General features: G+C 44.2%; 1 protein-coding gene across 5 annotated transcripts in view; it reads left to right on the forward strand.

Moving 5' to 3' along the window:
- Positions 1-13,860, forward strand: part of DEPDC5 (DEP domain containing 5, GATOR1 subcomplex subunit) — a 168,179-nt gene extending 154,319 nt beyond the window's left edge. For 4 of the 5 annotated variants that reach the window (XM_077461520.1, XM_077461523.1, XM_077461521.1 and 1 more), the window contains 6 exons: positions 2,320-2,550; positions 3,584-3,753; positions 3,891-4,062; positions 7,513-7,573; positions 7,666-7,748; positions 8,331-13,860. In XM_077461520.1, the coding sequence (XP_077317646.1) occupies positions 2,320-2,550; positions 3,584-3,753; positions 3,891-4,062; positions 7,513-7,573; positions 7,666-7,748; positions 8,331-8,626 (1,013 nt within the window). In that variant the 3' untranslated portion in view covers positions 8,627-13,860. The remainder of the gene's footprint in view (positions 1-2,319; positions 2,551-3,583; positions 3,754-3,890; positions 4,063-7,512; positions 7,574-7,665; positions 7,749-8,330) is intronic. The other variant, XM_077461522.1, reaches the window with a different exon arrangement.
- Positions 13,861-24,896: the final 11,036 nt, after the last annotated feature.

The raw sequence follows: 24,896 nt of genomic DNA on the forward strand, positions 1-24,896 counted from the left end.
ATAACAAAAAAATATTCAGAAAAATATTTTAAAAAAATATAAATTGATTTGTATTTTAATGAGTGAAATAAGTACTTGATCCTCTATCAATCGGCAAGATTTATGGCTCCCAGGTGTCTTCTATACAGGTAACGAGCTGAGATTAGGAGCACTCTCTTAAAGGGAGTGTTCCTAATCTCAGCTTATTACCTGTATAAAAGACACCTGACCACAGAAGCAATCAATCAGATTCCAATCTCTTCACCGTGGCGAAGACTAAAGAGCTGTCCAAGGATGTCCGGGACAAGATTGTAGACCTACACAAGGCTGGAATGGGCTACAGGACCATCGCCAAGCAGCGTGGTGAGAGGGTGACAACAGTTGGTGCGATTATTCGCAAATGGAAGAAACACAAAATAACTGTCACTCTCACTTGGTCAGGGGCTCCATGCAAGATCTCGCCTCGTGGAGTTTCAATGATCATGAGAATTGGGAGGAATCGGCCCAGAACTACACGGGAGAATCTTGTCAATGATCTCAAGGCAGCTGGGACCATAGTGACCAAAACAATTAGTAACACGGCGTAGCGTGAAGGACTGAAATCCTGCAGTTCTCCCTGCTCAAGAAAGCACATGTACAGGCCTGTCTGAAGTTTGGTAATGAACATCTGAATTATTCAGAGGAGAACTGGGTGAAAGTGTTTGTCAGAGACCAAAATCAAGCTCTTTGGCATCAACTTAACTTGCCATGTTTGGAGGAGGAGGAATGCTGTCAATGACCCCAAGAAAGCCATCCCAATGTAAAGCATTAGAGTGGAGGTTTTTTTCTGCTAAGGGGACAGGACAATTTCACTGCATCAAAGGGATGATAGACGGGGCCATGTACCATCAATTCTTGGGTCAGAACCTCCTTTCCATAGCCAGGGCATTGAAAATGGGTTGTGGATGGGTATTCCAGCATGACAATGACCTAAAACACATGGCCAAAACAACAAAGCAGTGGCTCAAGAAGAAGCAAATTAAGTTCCCGGAATGGCTTAGCCAGTCTCCAGACCTTAAACCCATAGAAAATATGCGGAGGGAGCTGAAGGTTCGAGTTACCAAACATCAGCCTCAAAACCTTAAAGACTTGGAGAGGATCTGCAAAGAGGAGTGGGACAAAATCCCTCCTGTGATGTGTGCAAACCTAGTGGCTAACTACAACGTCTGACCTTAGTAATTGGTGGCAAAACTCTTGTTGGCAATCACAGTCATGCTTTGCGAAGGGGTCAAATACTTATTGCACTCATTAAAATGCAAATCAATGTATGACTTTTTTTAAATGTGTTTTTCTGGATTTCTTTGTTATTCTGTCTCTCACTGTTAAAATAAACCTACCATTAAAATTATAGAATGATTGTTTCTTTATCAGTGGGCAAATGTACAAAATCAACAGGTGATCAAATACTTTTTTCCCCTCACTGTACATACTACTTAAACTGGCCAGAACTCGGAGCAGCCAGGTCACAATTGAGGCCAGCCAGGCCTGAAACTAGCGAAGCAAGTCAGCCTGCAGTACAGTACTTAGAGGCGATTCAGTTCGCATTGTGCGCTATACAAGTATTTCATTCATTCATTCAGTACCAGATGTTTTGCCTTTATGATGGTCTCCTGCATCAGACTTGTGGTGGGGGGGGGGGGGCAATTATTTCTCAGACATGGAAAAAAATTGTGAATGCCAAGTTTCCCGCTGAAGCTAACTTTTAAGGTAGTAATTTTTTCAGCAATTTTATTTTTTATTAGATTTTTTTTTTTTTTTTTTTATGTCTTTCTTATTAGAGGCTTGCTAATTACCTTCTTAAAAAAAAAAAAAAAGGTGGCGCACACCATCTTTGATTTATTCCATGTTGTCCAGGTAGATTCCCTCCTCTCAAAGGTTGCCTACCTCTGTTCTTGGTTAATATAGTAGCTAAACCCCCCCTAGATATGGTTATAGTTCAAATAAGCAACCATTTGCTTGTAAATGCCATAAAACAGTAATTCTAAACTTCCATCTTGCATGTCCCCCAAAAACATTATAATTTTAAGGCTCTTAAAAAAAACCTGTGCACACCTAAGGAAATTCTGAATGCAATTGGGTATGCAATGTAGAATCCCCTAGAAATAGTTTTATACCAAGTCAATAGGAAAGTGGGGAATCAGTCATCTACCCACACTAGGCTAAGTGAATAATACCAACATACATTTATATTTATGGCTTTGTACCTACATTTGTATATATCATAACTGTTCATGTGCAGCTCTTGTCTCTGATATTAGCTGGTGATTTTTAAATATCTGTAAATTGTCTTTTGTTTTGTAGCCACAACAAACCTGACTCAACCAAGCCCATGGCATTCAGCTGCAATGGAGGATTTCACAGCTTTTCAGAGGAAATGGTTTGAGGTGGCACTGGTGGAAGAGGAGCTGCTCCATTCTGAAATACCACCATTTCTCCTTCCTTGGCTACCCAGTCGGCCAGCCTCTTATGCAAGTAGGCACAGTTCTTTCAGCCGCAGCTTCGGAGGAAGGAGCCAGGCCGCAGCGCTGCTAGGTAGCTGCCCGCAAAGGGCAGAGGAGCTGATGGAGTGTCATGTCCAAGAGAATGATCTCCCATGGACTATCCATGGCTTTCATGGTTCATCCAGCCCATGGTTTGAATTATTCATTATATCCCCCTCAAATACCTTGATTTCTGTAAATATTCCTACTGTATTAAGGCCAAAGCCCAGCTCCTAAGAACACATGGCAGCCTCATTATCTGAAGCAGCAGCAGCTACTATTTGATAATTTGACAACCATTGTAAAATTATACATGTATTACATTTGTAAATAGACTTAACACAAGTTAGTGATGCAGGTACTGTAGCTATATGCTAGGGTAAAACTAAAGCATCATTTTTCCTGTTTTGTCTGTCTCAAACTCTCATTTTAAAAGCTGTATCTGCTGTTTTCCAACATATATCATGGGAATCTGATAATGCTGAGTAATGTCACATCAGTATCCATTCTTCATATTATACCTCCCCCTCTAACCACCCAAATAAAGGTAACATAGTTAAGGGCTACACCTTTGCTGCGTCCATGTGACATCATTGGTTCCTCTCTTGACCTTGTGGCTGTAATCTCATTTCCACCAGCTCCTCCCCTGACGGGTACCACGTAACTTGCATGCCAGGCATCTGTTCAGAGCCATGGAACAGGCTCTGCCATTACCCCCTTATCCTCTTATTTCCTTTTTACAACTTGTGGGAACAATGAGATAATTAAAATGTCTTTTTTTATTTTTATTTTTCTGTGACATATTTAATTTTGATCACTCGTCAATCATTGGTTGTTTCCCATTTCACACCCTTGCTTGGTTGCATGCTTTTGTATGTAGGCTGCATGTAGCATTCTCCAGCTTATCATTATAGTCTTAATCTCTCTAACTGTAAACTTTCTTTGCCACGTGTGATTCTGTTGACTTTTTCATATTTTATCTGTTGGTCATCTTTCCTCTTGTGTGATATTCTTCCTTTCAGTTTCTCCCAGTTGTAAAATATAGATATATACGTTTTTATCTTATGTGACCTTGATTTTCATAGCTGCCACTGTCCCAGAGCAAAGAACGGTAACCTTAGATGTGGATGTTAATAACCGAACAGATAGACTGGAATGGTGTAGCTGCTATTACCATGGAAACTTCTCTCTAACCGCTGCATTTGAGATCAAGCTGCACTGGATGGCTGTGACTGCTGCAGTGCTTTTTGAAATGGTGAGGGCTTTGTTTATATCTCACGGTTGTCCTTGTACTTTATCAGTTTGTTTTATTTATTATATTTTCAGCTCTCTTGGAATTTTGGATCATTGTAGAATTTGTTGCCAGACATTTCCTGCTTTTTCTTTCTTTAGGTTCAGGGTTGGCATAGGAAAGCAAACTCCTGTGGTTTTCTACTTGTGCCTGTTTTGGAGGGTCCGTTTGCATTGCCAAGCTATTTATATGGAGACCCCCTGCGTGCTCAGCTCTTCATTCCCCTTAATATTAACTGCCTAGTAAAGGCTGAGAGTGACCATCTATTCGAAGGTGTGTAACAAGTCAAACTAACTTTTTTCTATAATAAAGTTGTATTGAAGAGTTTGAAGACAAAACAAGCATTCAGTATACATAATGCCGCGTACACACGTAGCCGACTATCCGACGGACTTAGTCTGGCAGACTTCCCGCCAGACTGTCCGTCCGACTTTCCGAGCGGGCTACTTGCCCACACACGGCACTTTTTCAGCGGACTAATACGGCGTACTAAGTCCGCCGTACTATCCGCCGTACTTTTGAAATGAACGGACTCGCCCACACACGCGGAGGAAAGTCCGCTCATTTCGAGCACGTCTCCAGGTAGGTGGGGCCCGCGAAGGAGACGTCGCTGGCCCCGCCACCTGATATGGACTTAAAGGGGAACCCCAAGGCCGAAAAAATCGGCGTGGGGGTCCCCCCCCAGGTCCACATCAGACCCTTGTCCGAGCACGCTACCCGGCCGGCCAGGAAAGGGGGGGACGAGCGAGCACCCCCCCCCCCGCTGAGCCGTACCAGGCCGCGTGCCTTCAACATGGGGGGTGCCTTGGGGAAGGGGGGGACGCGCGGCCCCCCACCCCAAAGCACCTTGTCCCCATGTTGATGACGACAAGGGCCTCTTCCCGACAACCCTGGCCGTTGGTTGTCGGGGTCTGTGGGCGAGGGGCTTATCGGAATCCGGGAGCCCCCTTTAATAAGGGGGCCCCCGGATACCGGCACCCCACCCTATGTGAATGAGTATGGGGTACAATGTACCCCTACCCATTCACCTGTGAAAAAAGTACAAAAAAACACAACACAGGGTAAAAATAGTTTATTGCACAGCTCCGGGGGTCTTCCGTCTTTGGGGGATCTTCTCGCCGGACTCCTCCGCTATCTTCTTCGCCGCCGCCCTTCTTCCGACTTCGGGGGTCTTGTCCCCCTCTTCGGTTCTTCTGCCGGCCACCGCGCCTTCTTATAGCTCTTTTACAGGCGGTGGCCCGGTCTTCTGTCGCCGCTGTCGTCGTCGTCGTCGTCGCCGCCGCCGCCTTCTGTTCTTCTCTTCTTCTCTTCAGATCTTGACTCGTCGCTCCCTCCACTCACAATGGCTCCGACGCAACGCGCGGCGACTTATATAGGGACATCGCTGGATGATGTCCCCGCCCATTATGGTGTCACAGTCCCAGAGGATGCTGGGACTGTGACATCATAATAGGCGGGGACATCATCCGGTGTTGTCCCTATATAAGTTGCCGCGCACCCGTTCCCCGTCATTGTGAATGGAGGGAGCGACGAGTCAAGATCTGAAGAGAAGAACAGAAGGCGGCGGCAGCGACGACGACAGCGGCGACAGAAGACCGGGCCACCGCCTGTAAAAGAGCTATAAGAAGGCGCGGTGGCCCGGCAGAAGAACCGAAGAGGGGGACAAGACCCCCGAAGTCGGAAGAAGGGCGGCGGCGAGGAAGAAAGCCGGGCTCCTCCACTAGCAAAAGAGCTAGAAGAAGATAGCGGAGGAGTCCGGCGAGAAGACCCCCCGGAGCTGTGCAATAAACTATTTTTACCCTGTGTTGTGTTTTTTTTGTACTTTTTTCACAGGTGAATGGGTAGGGGTACATTGTACCCCATACTCATTCACATAGGGTGGGGTGCCGGTATTCGGGGGCCCCCTTATTAAAGGGGGCTCCTGGATTCTGATAAGCCCCTCGCCCGCAGACCCCGACAACCAACGGCCAGGGTTGTCGGGAAGAGGCCCTTGTCCTCATCAACATGGGGACAAGGTGCTTTGGGGTGGGGGGGTCGCGCGGCCCCCCCTTCCCCAAGGCGCCCCCCCCATGTTGAGGGCACGCGGCCTGGTATGGCTCAGGAGGGGGGGCGCTCGCTCGTACCCCCCTTTACTGGCCGGCCGGGTAGCGTGCTCGGACAAGGGTCTGATGTGGACCTGGGGGGAACCCCCATGCCGATTTTTTTTTTGGGGGGTTGGGGTTCCCCTTTAAGTCCATACCAGGTGGCGGGGCCAGCGATGTCTCCTTCGCGGGCCCCGCCTACCTGGAGACCCGCTCGAAATGAGCGGACTTTTCTCCGGGCGGGAAAAGTCCCTTCATTTCAAAAGTACAGCGGACTGGCATACGCACGGCCAGATTGTCCGCCGAAATGCGAGTCCGGCAGGAAGATTGGAGTGCAAAACTACTTTCTAAGTCCGCCGTACTTTCGGGTCGAAAAAGTCTGCCGGAGGCTACACACGAGGAGATTGTCCGGCGGACTTGAGTTTGCCGGACTTTTCCACCCGATTGTTTGATCGTGTGTACGCGGCATAAGTGCAAACACCAGCTTCAGTACAAAAGATGAACAAACTTAAGCAGTCACATTTTATTGGTTGAACTAGACTTGAGGTTTTTTTCAACCAGATTAATGTAACTATGCATCACAATTGCAGGTTGTCTACCGAAACTAGACCTTTAAGGGTCTAAAGAAATTTTACAAAGTAGTAAAAAAACGGAGCAAAACATAACAAAAAAAATTAAAAATAGACCCCGAGTCAAGGCATATGCCTGGCTCAAGACTATTCTAATCTATACACACACTTAAGGCTGGGTTCACACTGCTGCGGGGGGAGATCCGGATGTGATTCGCACCGCAAATCACATCCGATCTCCGTAGCGATGCGAGTTCAGCCATACAGATAGTATGGCTGAATTCGCATCGCTCCCGCAGCAAACTCGCACGGGACCTTTTTTTTGGTCCGCAACAGAATCGGATCGCATGGGGGTTCACACCATGCGATCCGATTCCTGTGCGAGTCGGCAGATCGCACTGCGATATGCGGACGGATCTGGGGGTGTCATTAACATATCATTGACACTCCCAGCCGTCCGCATAGGGCAGTGTGAACTGCTGGCGGGAGTCATGCGATGCGGGAAAACGCCGCGGATTCGTGGCGTTCCCGCATCGCAGCGGTGTGAACCCGGCCTAAAGGACAAGTAAAAAAGGAAGAATCCCGTTAAGCTATATGTGCTGCCTACAGAAGGGATATTCCAGAGGACTACTTCCACGGGGAGAAAAAAAACTTTATTTAAGTTATGCATGCTCACCTACTTTACACATCCATAGTCAAATCACCCTTTACTGCTTATTAGTGCTTATTCTGCACATTAGTGCAGTAGAGGTTTTAAAGGGATGAGTGGCGTGTACCTACTATGCTCCTCCATGTTCCAGCCCCCACCTCCCAGAAAGCCTAAGTGCTTGTGCAGCCTTTTTCCAAGATTGACTGCAGCATGGCGGAATCATCAGGAGTTATTTTAATGGAAGCTGCAAATTACAAAAGTCATTTTCAATATTTTTAAATGACATTAACATGTTAAAGCTGTTAAAGTGATTGATTTGCAATATACCTTCATTTGTTTGTATATGCTCATACAAATGAAACAAAACAAGAGTGCCTTGTATAAGAGATGCTATAGACCGTAATTTATGGGATTATTGTTTCAGGTTTTGAGCCAGAGACCTATTGGGAGAGAATGCACTTGTTGCAGGAAGTGATTGCATATAGGTAACATACTTACTAAAAAAACAATTTTTTATATTTGCTATTTGTAAACTTATTTTTCTTGAACTTCCTTTTTTCATTCCCCTTCCACATAGGTTTGGTTTCATTCAGGACAAATATTCTGCATCTGCCTTCAACTTCCCATCGGAAAATAAACCTCAATACATACATGTGACAGGTAAATTTAGATACTGCAAAGTCTAAAATATGTTCCTCATCATTTTTTTTATTTTTCTTTGCATCTTTTCTTTGCTTGTTTTACGCCTAATAACTAATACATGGATTCTGAGATATAAAAAGGAGTCATGGTATGACACCTATGCCACCACATCCAAAAGGAAATATGAAAAGCAAAAAATGGAAGGAATAACGGACTTTCAGGTACAAAGTTTGAGAAAATGGCAGGTACACAACCTGTATTGCTAATAACATTAAAAATGTGTACAGCATAAAAACCTGTATTGTAAATACAAAGTTCTGGGATCACTCCAATAATGATCAATCAGAGGAGTGCTTTTCCTTTACTACCTAACTGCAATAAATGTAGTGACCATATACATTGACATAAATGAAAATATAAACAGGGCAGAGATTCAGAGTGTGATCAAGGGTCTCCACGTGTTTCCTTTTATAAAATATTGTGTACTCACCATTTTCTCGGGATTAACTTTGGCACCTGGAAGCCCGTTATTTCCTTAATTTTTACTTTTCATAATACATGGATTCTAATAAAAAACTGATTTTTATGTTTACTTCACAGGTACTGTATTTTTACAGCTGCCATATTCAAAAAGGAAATATGCCTCAGGTCAGCAGAGACGGAGAAGAAATTCCACCAGTTCATCAACTCAGAGTCTGTTTGGGGAAGAAAGAATAGGTTATCATTGGGCCTATAATACTATGCTGACCAAAACCTGGCGGTCCAGTGGCACAGGGGATGAGCGATTTGCTGATCGTCTGCTCAAGGATTTTACTGACTTTTGTGCAAATCGTGATAACAGACTTGCTAACTTTTGGGCCAGCTGTCTGGAGAAGATGCACACAAGTGAACCTTAAACTTTTCTGCTGTAGAGGTCTCTGGCGACTGGCTTAAGGTGATGTGCAAGTCTGCTTTTGATTCTGTATCCTCCTTAAACCTCTATGAGGACCAAATGCCTGCATCAACCGCTTCTTCTTGATCCTGGACATGGTCTGAACTGACCTTGGCTGGGTAAATCTAGTCATTCCCCTATGGGGAAGGAAGACCTTCAATAGCAATAAGCTTCATTTATGTTGGTTTTATTAACAAGGTGGTGCAAAGTGCAATGACTCAAAACAACCAATTTGAAATCATTCAAGTCAGAAAGTACGGCTATCATAAATGTTTTTATTTATAGTGTGCCTAACATGAAAGAGTATGTGTGTGTGTGTGTGTGTGTGTGTGTGTGTGTGTGTGTGTGTGTGTGTATATATATATATATTTAAGTACCTTCATTTATAGTTGGAACTGGGTATCTGTGTTGGTTCTGCTGGTGGAAATATGTGATAGCAATGTTGGCTTGCACCTTATTTACTGGTGCACTAAGCTCACCTTTAAGGCCTGGTTCACACCTATGCAGTTTGCTTTTGATCTGTTTCTGCAGTGCTTTTTACAGTGAATTCTTTACAGGTTTTTCACGTGATGCGTTTTTATGCTTTTTTTTCTTTGGCCAATTTATTGGGCAAATTAAAGAAGGCAAAACGTATCAAAAATGCACCATAAATGCACTACATTTGCAGCATCTCCATCGAAGACTATTGAATCAAAAAAGCACCATTTTGCATTTAAAAAAAGTCCCTGACCCTTCTAAAAACTCAGTAGCTGAAAAAAAGTATAGATTTGAACGTGTCCCATAGGAAACCATGTTAAATGGACTGTAATGCATTTTCTACAAAAAAAAAGCACCAAAAATGCATAGGTGTGAACCAGGTCTAAAGCTTTTGGTTTTCTCCTCAACAACAAAACTGATTAGAATAGTTTATTGATTACCTTGCACCATTTTCAAAATGCTTAAAAGCTTTTCGTTTGGTACTACATAGAAATACAAGCAGACCTGCTGTACATCACTGACATTAATATAATTAATATATTTAATTAATTAACATAATTATTAATAATCCAGCTATCTCCCCCACTAAGCTATTGTGTTCTTACAGGGGACGCCCCCCCCAGAACACTCCTATCAGGGCTCTCTGCCATTGGCTGAGAGTGCTGATCGGGAGTCGGTTGGCTGCTGGTTTTCCATTTAGGACAGACCCACATACACACGGGCCGAATGTCGGCCGGTATTTTTTGAACCGGTGTTCTGCCTAATAGAGTCCGGCCATCAAATGGTGTCCGCTCCGTACTGCGCATGCGCAGTACGGAGCAGACGAAGCTTCAGAAAATCTCCGAAGCTGAACGGCGCCTGCGCCGTGAGTGGAGGTGGTAGCCCCACCATCCAAGCGGACATAGGGTTGTGAATTTTAGAGGGCCCCTCGCGGGCGAGCTTCGCTCGCCACGCTTCGGGCTCGGCCTCGCTCCGCTCGGCTCTTTTTTATTCTAACTCTATGTCCACTTGGATAGTGAGGATAGAACCTGGACTCACGGCGCAGGCGCCGTTCATCCTCGGCAATTTTCGGAATCTGTGTTCCTGTGTACTGCACATGCGAAGTACGCAGGGGACACTATCTGATGGAGGACACTATTTGACAAGACACCGGCAGATGTCTCCTGACACTCTGGCCATGTTTACAGGGCTTAAGATGTCAGATTTGATTAATGCTGCTATACAATGTGTGTTTCATATACAAGAGCAGAGGACAGCGTAGCTTGAAAAAGGTACATTTGCCTTCAGGCAAATTGACCTGCAATTGACTGTTCTAAGCTGCATCAGCCTTCATCACGCTACTTTTGTATTTCCTTTGACTTATATGGAGATAAATGCAGTTCTAAAACAAATAAAAGCCTGTGTGTACAGGCCCCACAGGTAGGCCAGCAGACTGATTTGTTAGTGTAGCCCAAGCCCCCATGTTAATTCAGTCAACACAGATAACTAGTAATAACTAAAGTAAAAGGTATTTGTAAAAATACATACATTGGATTGTCTATTTGAAGTATATAGACCACTCAAACCATAATGTTTATTATTGTTCTCCTTTAAGGCCCCTTTCACTCTGATGGATTGATCGGGTCCACCTGTCAGTTTTTCAGGCGGACCCGATCGGACCATGCCTAACTTTCTACTGAGTGGCGGATATCGGGCCAACATGTGTCCGCTGACACCATCTGATTTGGTCCGCCAAAAACGGCTGGACGGATGGGGATCGGATTGGATGACAGTCTGATGGAAACGGACAGGCGATCAGTTTCCATCCAACTGCCCCATAGGAAGAGTAGGCTGTGTCTGTGTCCACTCTGCATGGGGTAGCGGACATGAAGCTATCATCCGCCTGCTTAGCGGGGAGGCAGATCCACTTGATGTTGTCTGCTCTGTCTGAAAAGGTGCCTAAATTGAAAGTGTACTTTATTTTCAGTAAACATGCTTTGAATTATAATTGCAGTATTTGCCCTAAATTATTTTTACAATGTTTGTAATTTTACATTGTTGCATTTCTATATTTTTGTTATTGTATTAAACATAGAGCTCTATGTGGCTTAGTGCAATAACTTTCCTTTCTGATATTTGGTCCTTACAGCGAATCCATGGTGTGTAGCTCAGGCTGCAAGGAATATAGTCCTGTGCCTGCTGCTGTGAGTGCTGACCCTGAAGAAGCCTGCCCATGCTCCTGACAATGGTAGATGAGAGCTGAAAGTCCTGGGAGTCACACATCAGAACAAGAACTGCAGTGTGTGAACAAGTGGCAGTCTTAGCCTGGACCGCTGCCTGGCCATGCCCCCAATGCATTTTACTCTGCCCACCGAAGCTTACTCATAGTGACGCTCAGGTGGGCAAACTGAAACACGCATGGCCTGGTGGGGGTTCAGGCTGAGACTGCCACTTGTTCACACACAGAGGGTCTTGTTCTGATGTGCGGCTCCTGGGACCTTCAGCTCTTAAATACCATTTAGTCCTTATAGACATTAAGGTATGGCCTGATTCGGCTAGATGGATTTTCCTGACCAAACACACTGACAGGCAAGCTACACCATAGCGCTCCCCCTTTTCCTTTCCAAAGGCACAAACATGGACAATGTGAACTTGTGAAAGTTTATACAATGATCATTTGGCAACTGGATCATGCAAGTACGCCACATTGGAAGTACTTTTTTTTTTAAATTACAGTAGGTTGGCCAAGTCATAGACTTTATTGTGAGAAGGAGCACTAAAGCACAACCAATGTGTGGCTTTACAAAGTAGGGCCTGCATATGCAATAATTGAATATGACTGCATCTGTGTACACGTATAGTTGTACACTTTACATAGAAACCGGAGTTTAAAAACATTAATGCACAGTAATTCGATTATGTTAAAGTAAAATTCCAGGAGGAACTAAACTATTCTTAAAAATACTCCCTCCCCTCCTAACACCCATGCTGACTAACCTGTGAAAACAAAATGTATATACAACCTATTTTCAGCCAGCTCTGGTCATGTGACCTGGCTCCCCTGTTTTATTCAGCAGCAACTGCAGAGGAGAGGAGGGAGAGCTAACAGATAGGCCATAGGAGCCTATGGGTGACGTCACTGCTCCATGCTTTACTAGCCGTTGTCAAGCGCTTCCTCCTCTCCCCTGCAGTTGCTGCTGCATGACAGAGAGGATCGTGTCACTGGACCAGAGCGGGCTGAAAATAGGTAAGTATATATATATATATATATATATATATATATATATATATATCTTTCCTAGATATGTTCGCAAAAGGTGTTAGGAGAGGGAGCATTTTTAACCACTTGTCCCTGGGTTCACGTCATATGACTTTCTCCAGCTGAATTGGTTATACTGGCATGATGTCTACAGGTTTACATACCCTGGTGATTTTGGCCTGATAACATACACACACGTGGACACAAAGGGGTTTGAATGGCTATTAAAGGTAACCATCCTCACCTGTGATCTGTTTACTTGTAATTAGTGCGTTTGTGTGTATAAAAGGTCAATGAGTTTCTGGACTCCTGACAGTCCCTTGCATCTTTCATCCAGTGCTGCACTGATGTTTTTGGATTTTGAGTCATGGGGACAGCTAAAAAATTGTCAAAGTATCTGCGGGAAAAGGTAATTTAACTGTATAAAACAGGAAAGGGATATAAAAAGATATCCAAGGAATTGCGAATGCCAATCAGCAGTGTTCACACTTTAATCAAGAAGTGGAAAATGAGGGGTTCTGGTGAAACCAAACCACGGTCAAAAATTTCAGCCACAACTGCCAGGAAAATTGTTCGGGATGCAAAGAAAACCCCCCCCAAAACAACTTCAGATGAAATACAGAACTCTCTCAAAAAATGTGGTGTGGCTGTTTCAAGATGCACAATAAGGAGGCACGTGAAGAAAGATGGGCTGCAAGATCGAGTCGCTAAAGAAGAGAGCCATTACTACGCAAATGCCACAAAGTATCCCGCTTACAATATGCCAAACAGCACAGAGACCAGCCTCAAACCTTCTGGCACAAAGTCATTTGGAGTGATGAGACCAAAATTGAGCTTTTTGGCCACAACCATAAACACTACATTTGGAGAGGAGTCAACAAGGCCTATGATAAAAGGTACACCATTCCTACTGTGAAACACGAAGGTGGATCGCTGATGTTTTGGGGATGTATGAGCTACAAAGGCACAGGAAATTTGAAAAGAAAATTGATGGCAAGATGAATGCAGTACGTTATCATAAAATACTGGAGAAACATTTGCAGAAGCTGCGCATGGGACGTACTTGGACAATTCAACATGACAATGATCCAAAACACAAGGCCAAGTCGACCTGCCATTGGCTACAGCAGAATAAAGTGAAGGTTCTTGAGTGGCAATCTCAGTCTCCTGACCTCAATATCATTGAGCCACTCTGGGGAGATCTCAGACCTTCAGTTCATGCAAGACAGCCCAAGAATTTACAGGAACTGAAGGCTTTTTGCCAAGTGGAATGGGCAGCTTTACCATCTGAGAAGATAAAGAGCCTCATCCACAAATACCACAAAAGACTTAAGCTGTCATTGATGTTAAAGGGGGCAGTACACAGTATTAAGAACTGGGGTATGTAAACTTTTCAGGGTCATTTGGCTAGTTTCTATTGTCATTATGATTTAAAAAGAGTAAACGCATTTGATTGATAATAAATGGCTTCAGCTAAACAATAACCATGAGTGAAAGAAAAGTGTTTTGTGTTATCATTCATATTCTCTAAAAAAAGGCCAAGAAATCATATATTCTGCCAGGGGATGTAAACTTATAAGTACAACTGTACATGTATAAAAGTGGGTACTCCTGCGCTAAAATGGATTTGTGAATAAAAATAACAAAGAAACAAGTGCTGCATACAACTGTAGATGTGTTACACACAGGGTGATCTATTTCAAGTAATTTCTTTATTTTAATTTTGATGATTATGGCTTACAGCTAGTGAAATGGACTTTGGACTTGATAAAACACAGTGAACAAACACCAGCAGATGACATGGCTCCCCAAATCATTACGGACTGTGGAAAATGTTGCATTTCATTTGGAAATCAAGGTCCCAGAGTCTAGAGCAGTGATGGTGAACCTTGGCACCCCAGATGTTTTGGAAGTACATTTCCCATACTGCGTAAGTAGACTGCAGAGTGGATGAGCATCATGGGAAATGTAGTTCCAAAACATCCTGGGTGCCAAGGTTCGCCACCACTGGTCTAGAGGAAGAGTGGAGAGGCACAGAATCCAAGTTGCATGAGGTCCAGTGTGAAGTTTCCACAGTCAGTGATGATTTGGGGAGCCATGCCATCTGCTGGTGTTGGTCCACTATGTTTTATCAAGTCCTGAGTCAGCGCAGCCCTCTACCAGGAAATTCTAGCGCATTTCATGCTACCCTCTGCTGACCTGACCAGCTTTATGGAGATGCTGATTTCATTTTGCAGCAGGACTTGGCACCTGCCCACACTGCCAAAAGTACCAATACCTGGTTTAATGATCATGGTATCATTGTGCCTGATTGGCCAGCAAAATCTGTGGGGTATTGTCAAGAGGAAGCATTGATGCAGTAATTTATGCAAAAGAAGCCCTGACCACGTATTGAGTGAATACTATACTGTACATGGACATACTTTTCAGTAAGCCAACATTTCTGTATTAAAAATCTTTTTTTTTTTTTAATTGGTCTTCTGTAATATTCTAATTCTCTATGGTATTGAATTTTGCGTTTTCAACAGCCATAATCCTCAAAATTAAAAGAAAGAAATGCTTGAAATATCACTCTGTGTGTAACGCATCTATATAAAATATGAGCTTCACTTTTTAAATTGAATTACTGAAATAAATTAACTTTTTTGATGATATTCTAATTTTATGAGATGCGCCTGTATATGGTGGGGACGTCCTCCCATCAAGGCATTTTGGGCCCAGATTCTTTCTTTGTACGCTAAGGTTTCAGACATCCCTGTCTCTAATTCCCAACAGGTGACACTCCTCTCTCTTCATCCAGGCTGCATAAAACTCACTAAGAGAGGCATGCTATGATATTCTCTCCTCACTGCACACACGGTTATTCCCCACCATTGGTGTTCACCACAGGTTCCTATGCTCTTAGAATGGGCCCCCAAAATAGGTCACATTGAACATATGGAGTCCCTCTTGGCCAGGGAACGGAGTACTTTTTAAAGGTGCCATAAAACCTGAATCTCCTAGAGAAAACGCAAAGTAGAAACCTGAAATATTGGATCTACCTTTTGATAATTGGACTTTTGGTGGTCATCCCTTCTCCCTACCCTGTACCCCTTTCCCTCCCTCCTATTTTTTTTCATCCCTTCTCTTATATCTTCGATCTCCTGTCTCCTTCAACTTAATCTTTCTCCTTCTCCATGTGCCCCCTTTTTCTTTTCTTTATCTTTTGCAGTTGTTAGTTATTTTCTCCGTCCTATTTTATTTTTGCACCTCGGTTTTAGGAGTCTATCAAGGTGTATATTATCACTGCACCCCAAGGTATTACAGTGATATTGTGCATTGAATTTTTTATGCTTGTCCAGCTTTACTCCAGGCATGTTTCACTCCCATTGTTATGTTACTCAATTACACTCTCTGTTGCCATTTCCCTTTTTATCTGCAATTCCCTTATGAACATTGTGACATACGCAGTGATGACTAGATTGGTAATACTGGTACTCCCTTATTGATCTTTTCATTTTTTTTTCTGTATTTCAAAAAATAGTTTTTAATAAAAAACAGAAAAAAACATGAAAAATGGAAAAAACTTATACACACTTGTACCACCAGATCAGTTGGCAATTCCTGGGCTTTCCAACATCAAGCATCTGCTGCTCAGCTCTGTAAGGCTGCTAACTGGTCTTCAGTTCATACCTTCTCTATGTTTTACCAGGTGGATATTTAGGCTTCTGCTAATGCATCCTTCGACTGCTACAAGACTTTCTCCGATTTAGATCTTTGACCCTGGCTTGTTTGCTGGGCCTGTTGACACGGTTCTGTTTGCCTTGCTGTGCCCGCCTCTCTGTTTCATTTATTGGGGACATCCCAGGGCCTATTAACATCCAACCTATGTCCTGTACTGTAGAATTTTGCTCATAGGAATTTTTAATTACTCCTCAAGTCAGTAACTCGGGAGTACAGTACTGGACACAGAACAACCCCCCCCCCCCCATTCCTGCATTGCTTGTTAAAAACCTAAGGACTCATGGAAGTCATGGGGTTATAGGAGTACGCCTGAGGGATGGGGAGGAAGAGTGTGCCCAGCAAAGCTTTTGCCAGTGTTCGGCTATCCTTAATGTAGCCTATAACCCAAGTTTATTGAGTATTAAGCCTGTGCTCTATACTGTACTCCAAGATTCTGAATTTAAATTTAGTCAAATTTCCTTCTTTCCTTGATACTTCTGGTGAACAACAAAGCACAAAAACTTCTACACATCACTGAGCAATTATATGTGATATTGTGTGACATTCTGGGAACCAGGTAGTTCTCAAAGGCAACTATAATGCTATTTCAGTAAGCAGACTTTTTAAAGGCTTATTGTAAAATTTACCTGAGAATAGTTTTCTTTAGGAATTGAGAGACTGTTGGTGGTATACTGTCATCTACAGAAGTATTTGGACACTGGAAAACAAAAAAAATTGGCCAGCCAAGTACAATCCATCCTACTTCTAGCAAGCCTCAGTTTCTGCTAGTGTCCCTGATTGATGCCTTGCCTCTGTTCTGCTTAGAAAAGTGTAACCTTTTTTCTCCAATAAAGGTTCTGCCACTAGCTGCTGAGCTGGTCAGTATATGCAGCCATCTGGATTAGTAGCTCCTCTGCAGCTTTAGAAGCCAAACCTGGACCATGATGGACTACACAATTGCTGGGCTAGCCTAGAATGTGTCTTTTGGGCACTGGGCTTTGTGTACTGTGACAGTCAAAGAATGCTTTTGGGGTCCAGAGCCATGGCACAGGTATGACCCTGTCTCTGAAGACTCACTTTGTGAGTAGGCCACCTGAAGATGGTTTCCAGGGGCTACATGCTAGAAAACTGATCTCAGTCTTTCCTTGGTTCATGTCTTCCAACCTGCCTGTGTCACTGCACGCTTTAGCAGACTTCCATGCAGTCCTTGTGAGTCTTCTGTAGCAAGGGAAAGACTAGGCCTCAAAACATATAAATTGTGTAAAGTAAGGGGCACCATCATTCAAAAGTTATTGGAAGAGAAGTGGAAATGGAGACCAGTCCCCTACTGGTGCTCCATGAACAAGGAAAGAATGGACTATGTCGGTTCCAGTTTAGACAGTTTACACAGATGATTTTATAAAAAGTTGAATTTTTATTGATACAAAAAAAGATAAAATAAGATATCCCAATACATCATAACATGTTCAACAAATTCCATGCCCAAACAATATTAAAAATATACAGAAAAAGTACCTGTGTGTCACTAGTACTTGATATGCCCCCCTAGGGGGACAGAAGTATAGTGGGTCCACACAGATCATGTATTCCTCAACATGTTTCATGGAACTTTACCGCTTCATGAGGAGAATGTCTGAAATTAGTATTTGCCAGTATGCTAGGGAAAAGGCAAAGAGGATGCTGTCACTTACCGAAAAGGACACCACATACAGCCAAGGTTGAGGCATCACCCAGAGAATTCCCCTACAGCAGCTGTGGGGGACACGTACATGTGGATGAGTGACTAAGATAATAAAAAGTATATTGTATAGTGTGTAAACAGACTCCTGGGCGATGGAAGGGGGGGGGGGGGAGAGGAACGGGGAATATAGAGGAAAAGAAGAAGAGGGGGGGACAAGGCAAAGGAAAGGATGTGGGTCAAAGGAAAAGGGGGGAATGAAGGGGAGAATCGCCATCTAGGTACCCAAGTAACTGATCTTACTAAACCAATTAGATTGGCATAGATCCAGAGGGAGTAGAGGATGAAAGGTGGGACCAAACTGCTAGTCCCCTATGAATACCAGACCTCAGCAAAACACCTCAGATTAGGCTAAAGCCACAGAGCTGGAGCATGAGGTCTAAAAAATATATAGAGAAAAAGGAAGCATACATGGATGCACATTATAGAGTATACAGTGCTGGACCCAGCTCCCATCAAAAGCAGGAACTTGGCTAAATCCAGCCACAATACAAAATAAAAGCTATATGTATATAACCAAGGGCTTACCTCCCTGTACATTCATATAAATGTCCTCCCCCTGGAGCAGGCGGCATCCACTGCACCATATAGCAGACAAAGCCTGCTTTTATAGTCCCCAACCAGCGAGTCAGATGCGCCGTGCATTAGGTCACCGGTCCTAACCCCCCACAGTGTGCAACATAATCGCGCGTGATCGCAGGTATCACAAGCTAAAGGGTCGGGCGGGCCGAGCTAAGACCTGCACAAGTGTGGGGGCGCTTCCAGAGGACCTCGGGAATGATCCCCACACCAGGAAAATCGCACATCTGCCAAGGGGAAAAGGAAAGGAGCACAACGCGACACTGGGCTGCAAAATGAAAGGTCCTTAAAGTGACAGCGTACTCTGGAGGGTAAACGCCCCCCCCCCCCCCCCCACAGGTCCACAAATAAAGGAAAAGAACAACATTATACAAACATGTTATGCAAAATAATACTAGTACCAAAATAAATAATTAAATCTGCAAAATTGGTACTATTATTAGTTTGTATTTTGCACAACATAATGTTTCTGTAGTGATTATTCGTGCACGCGCACTGAGGGGTTCAAGCCCGAGCTAAGACGTCAGGCATGACGCATCTGACTCACCAGGTTGGGGACTATGAAAAGCAGGCTTTGCCTGCTATATGGTGCAATAGATGGGGACATTTATATGAATGTACAGTGAGGTAAGCCCTTGGTTTTTATATATATATATATATATTATAGCTTTTATTTTGTATTGTGGCTGGATTTACCCATGTTCCCGCTTTTGATGGGAGCTAGTTCCAGCACTGTATACTCTATAATATGTATCCATTTATACTTCCCTTTTATGTGCACAGGGACAAGGTTGTATTGATTTCTAGAGCCTCCTTCCTTCGTAGGGTGGTTTGCCCTTTCACTTCAAATAGGACTTGTTCTTCCTTCCCTCTGTATGGCTTCAGCTTCATCAGAAGGCAAACCCCCTCCACTGTTGGATGTAGTTCCTTCTGTGAGTGTCCACCTCAAAGCCGCTGTTTCCTTTAGGAATGGCTCTTTGTCATTACTGATGATCCCCAAGTTTCTTGCTCCGTCATTTCTTGGTCTCTCAGGCAGATCATCCACATTTATGGTTTAAGGTGTTGGTTTCAACCCTTTCCTGTTAAGGTGCACTTTACTAGATCTGCAAATGCTTTGAGTTTTTCAGGATCAGCTACTGTTTTCAAGATTTGCAAGGCTGCCACCTGGTGTTCTCTTCACTTTTCCTCCAGGTTTTACCAGGTGGATGTACAGGCTTCATCTCATGCCATCTGTGGGTGAAAAATTCTTCAGGAATTCCTTTCAGCTGTAGGCAGTCCCCAGTTCTGCTGGTCTTGTGGGTCTGTAAGTGTTTTGTTTCTGTTGCCCATGTTTCAATTGGACCGCTTGAATACTTCCAACAGTCTCTGAATGTGGACAAGCACTTCTATATTACAATGGTTACAATGGTGGACCAGTGGTGACCACTTGTAAGAGATGAGATTGCATTGACAAGAAGGGCCAAGACCGAAGATTGTGGAACTGTGGATTAAGTTGTGCATTGCTCTGTATTAGATCATCCTGTAAAAAAACAAGCATTATTTTCTGCGTCAGCTGAGGTCTGGGGGGACTTTACTGATGCGCACTGCAGTGTGGACTGTACAGAGAACAAAGGTGGACTTTGCTGCTATAATGTGCGAGAAGCAGGGTGGACTTTGCTGCTGTGCAGAGGAATATGGTGGGCCTTATTGCTATACTGTGTGGGATAGCAGGGTAGACTTTACTGCTGTGATGTGCAGAGAAACATGGTAGGCCTTACCGTAGTGTCTAGAGTAGCAAGGTAGCTGCTGCACTGTGCAGAAGAATAGGCTAGGCACCGGTGTCATACTGAGCAGAATAGAGGGATAGACTCCGCTGCTTTACTGTGCAGAGGATTAGTAGGGTTTCTGTCTGTAAACAGAGAGGACCAAAGTGGACTTTGCTGTTGTACTGTGCAGAAAAGTTGGATGGGCTTTGCTGCTGTAATTTGCAGAGAAGCAGGGTTGACTTTGGTGCTGTGTGTTGCAGGGAGGACTTTGCTGCTAAACATTACAAGAGGGTGTTATACTGTGCAGATTAGCAGGGAAGGCTCAGCTGCTTTACTGTGCAGAGGATTAGGATGGAGTTTTCATCTGTAAATACAGAGGACTGCTGTACTGTACAGAACAACATGGTGGACTTTGCAGCTGAAGGAAAGTAAAGGAGGGTTGTCAGTATTGTACACTGCAGCATAGGGAAATTGGGGGGCACATTTCAGAAAAGCAGAAAGGACTGTGCTGGATGGTTTTGTGTTATTGTAGCAGAAATTGACTTCAGCAGCAGCATGGACATGGTTTCCTTTAAATGTACAATAGCGTGTACGCAACACAAAGAATACACAAATAGAATGTGAATTCACACAAACGGTAAACACACATTATAGCCTTTATGTAGAGGTGTAAATACACCCCTTTGGTGGCTGAAAGATGTTTTTCAAGCTCCATTATCTGACAGTTACACAAAAATAACACCTTGTGTGAGTGTGATTTGTTCTTATGGAGAGGGTAGTGCTGACCGTACCTTCATTGCTCATCTAACCAGCCCATCTGATTATTCCTCTATGGGATTAGACTTGCACTGGTGAGGGCGAAGGAGAATTAAAGCCTCCTATCCTTTAGGCCCCTTTCACACTAGGGCGGTGGGGGCTATATTTAGCGCTGCTTTACCGTGGCTTTAGGGGTTAAAAATGGCCGCAAAGCCCCATTGATTTCAATGGGTAGGAGCGGTGAATATACCGCTCAAAAGATGCTGCTAGCAGGTCTTTTTTTTTACCATGCTGCTAGAGCATCACTCCAGTGTGAAAGCCCTCCGTCTTTCACACTGGAGTGAAAGAAGCCGTTTTTTTTCAGGCGCTATTTTTAGCGCTGTAGCGCCTGAAAAATGCCTCAGTGTGAAAGGGGCCTAACAGTCAAAGAAGCTGCCTCTGTTTAAACTGCAACTGCCATGATGCTGCACATGTGATCAGTTATGACTCCAGCCATTTGCTGGTTTGACAGTTTGGTCGAGGACACAAGCAAATGTGACAGTTAGCAACCCCGGCATTTCAGGAATTTAACTGTTTTCTGAAACTGTCAAATCAATGGGTTTAGTTCCACTTTATGATTTACTGCTGTTCAGGGGCTCTGGTCTTTAGCAAAATTGCAGCCTCCTGCAAGAAGGAAGTTATTATGGGTAAAGTTTTTTGCTCATCCACCTAAAGTGGAGTTCCACACGTTTTTTTGGTTTATTAAAAGTCAGTAGCTACAAAAAGTGTAGCTGATGAATTTTAATAAACAGACACTCACCTATCCCACGGTCCAGCGATGCGGGCGCCTGGAGCCTCGCTCCTCTCTGCGGTGCCATCATAGCAACTGTGGGCACCCGGCCGTTACAGCTTACGGCTTCATGGCTGGGCATGCACTGCGCTTGGCCAGGCAATCTTTTGGGACCTGTTACGTGTCCCAGAAGATTGCTAGCAGGGAGGGGCTGCCTAGGGCAAGAGGAGGAGTCGCCTAGGTGGCCAAGAAGAGGAAGGAGGAAGTGGGACAGGAAGTCCCACTAAAAAGAAGGTACCCCCCCTAAAAAATGGCATGCCAAATGTTGCATGTTAAGGAGCAAGGAGTGCTTAAAGCGGAAGTTCCACTTTAAGGACTGGGCCTATTTTTCAGACTTGGTGTTAACATTTTTATTTTTTGCTAGAAAATTACTTGAAAACCCCCAAACATTATAGATTTTTTTCCAGACACCCTAGAGAATAAAATGGTGGTCATTGCAATACTTTTTGCAACAAAAAAGAATTTCCACTTTAATCGTTTCAACCCCGAAAGCTTTTACCCCCTTTCTGACCAGAGCACTTTTTGTGATTCGGCACTGCGCCGCTTTAACTGACAGTTAAGCAGTGGAGACGATGGGAGCGCAGCGGGGTCCTCTCTCGCCCCTGATAAAAGTGATCTTGCAGCGAAACCGCCAGAGAGACCACTTTTATCTAAAAGAGGACCGTCCGCTCTTGGAGAGTATATTGGGGTTATGGCAGCTATTTGCTGCCATAACCCTGGTATTCCTCTTCAAACAGCTGACGTAAAATGACGGTGGGCGGTCCTTAACCACTTCATCCCCGGACCATTTTGCTGGCCAAAGACCAGACCACTTTTTGCGATTCGGCACTGCGTCGCTTTAACTGACAATTGCGCGGTAATGCGGCGTGGCTCCCAAACAGAATTGACGTCCTTTTTTCCCACAAATAGAGATTTCTTTTGGTGGTATTTGATCACTCCTGCGGTTTTTATTTTTTTACGCTATAAACAAAAATAGAGCGACAATTTTGAAAAAATTATTTTTTACTTTTTGTTATAATAAATATCCCCCAAAAATATATTAAAAAAAACATGTTTTCCCTCAGTTTAGGCCGATACGTATTCTTCTACGTATTTTTGGTAAAATAAATCGCAATAAGCAATTATTGATTTGGTTTGTGCAAGAGTTATAGCGTTTACAAAATAGGGGATAGTTTTATGGCATTTTTATTACTAATTATTTTTTTTACTAGTAATGGCGCGATCAGCGATTTTTTTTTTTATTGTGACTGCGACATTAAGGCGGACACATCAGACATTTTTGACACATTTTTGGAACCATTGTCATTTATACAGTAATCACTGCTATACAAATGCAGTGATTCCTGTGTAAATGACACTGGCAGTGAAGGGGTTAACCAGTGGGTGGCAGTGTAGGGGTTAAGTGTTCCTAGGGGTGTGTTACTAACTGTTGGGGGCTGGGCTTTCTTTTAGTGAACACTGATCTCTGCTCCAATCACATGGGGCAGAGATCAGCGTCACTTGTTGCTAGGCAGAACGGGGATATGCTGTTTACAACAGCATCTCCCAGTTCGGCCGCCCTGTAAGACTATCGAGGGTATGCCCGCGGCGATGGAGTCTGCAGGACCCGTGACTGGACTCACGGGGGTCCCGACCAGCACGCGAGCCCGCCGCCGGGGGCATTTAAGATTGGACGTACCTGTACACCAATATGCCTGCCCGTGCCATTCTGCCGACGTACATTGGCATGCGCTGGTCGGGAAGTGGTTAAAAGAAGTATGGGTTTGGGTTTTTTCCCCCCCCATCATACTTACCTAGGTGGATGCAGCATCGGTCCCCCCGGCGCCTCTACACTGAGAACCGAGTGATCGAACATCGCTGATGGCTTGGTTCTCACAGCTCCCTGAGCAGAGAGCTGCTGACCGTTAATCAGCATCTCCACACTCACTGGAGCGCTGAGCTGTGGAGGGATGGGGAGCAGCTGTGACAGCTATCAGTCCAGGCACCTGGCAGATCCAGACTCCCATTGTTGGAATGACGTAGTGCCTGGACTGATGGCAATGACATAAGCAGAGAGTGGACTTCAGACCATTCTCTGCTGAAAACGGGTCACAGGAGTGCAAAATGAATTGTACCCCTGTGACTCTTAGGAGAAGCTCAGCCAAACTAGCTCAGGCTGGACTTCTCCTTTAAGGCTGTCAGTGGCCTCTACAAATTCAGTAGTGCCTAAAAATGAAGAGTAGAACTGATTGTTACTGGATTTTAAACAGTATAGACACTTATTTTTTAGGTTTTATATAGCTATACCTGCAGAAGGGGCCAACCTAAAGTGATCTAGCAGCACTTAAAGAGGAACTCCGGGCTCCTTCAGAAAAATAAAAATAAAGGTCACCTGCTAAAAATACTGTAGCCGCTGACTTTTAACATTAGGGCACGTACCTGTCCAGGAGTCCAGCAGTGTCCTCACCCGAGCCCATTTTTCAATAGGCTGTCAGGTGCTGCCATCTTAACTAAGGGAAAGCGGCAGTGAAGCCAGTTTCCTATTGCTCAAAGCTACGGGGGAAAGGGGTGAAACTTCAGAACTGACCTGGAAGTGGGTACCTGTCAAAACCCCCTCTCCCAAAAGGTGCCAAATGTGGCATCGAAGGGAAAGAGAAGGCAGACAAGTGGAGAATCCTCTTTTGGGTGGAGCTGTGCTTTAATTTTCTGACTAAAATTCCACTTTAATTGGTTGAACATCCCAGGCTTAACCTGCCTGCTATCTGTATTGTATCAGGCCAGGCACAGTCATTGTGCAGTACTCCTTCTATTGACATCAGACAGAAAAAGATGATAGATTCCCCAACTAGTAGTTTACAGCCCTCGGTATGCAGTGTTCCTAGCCATTGCCTAGTGGAGGAATACTCCTTTAAATGACAGTTCACAGAAGGAAGAGCATCAATGCCCACCAAAGAGGACTTGGGGGTCCCCCACCTTTCTCCTGCTCTCCAACCCACGATTGCCCTAAACCCCGCAATGTCTAGAGCCGCACATCGCTCCCCGTTCTTAGCACGGAGCCATGTGTTCTGCTGCTCAGCCCCTCCCTCCCCCTCTTCTCCACCTCTTTGCTGTGCATTGCAGTAAACGTAGTGCGCATGCCCATTCTAGGGTCTATAAATAGCTCATGACGTCACCTAGAAATATTCCCGAAAG

The sequence above is a fragment of the Lithobates pipiens genome, unplaced genomic scaffold (assembly GCF_037356315.1).
Source record: "Lithobates pipiens isolate NorthernLeopardFrog02 unplaced genomic scaffold, aLitPip1_a1.2 Scaffold_3, whole genome shotgun sequence".
Taxonomy (NCBI): Eukaryota; Metazoa; Chordata; class Amphibia; order Anura; family Ranidae; genus Lithobates; species Lithobates pipiens.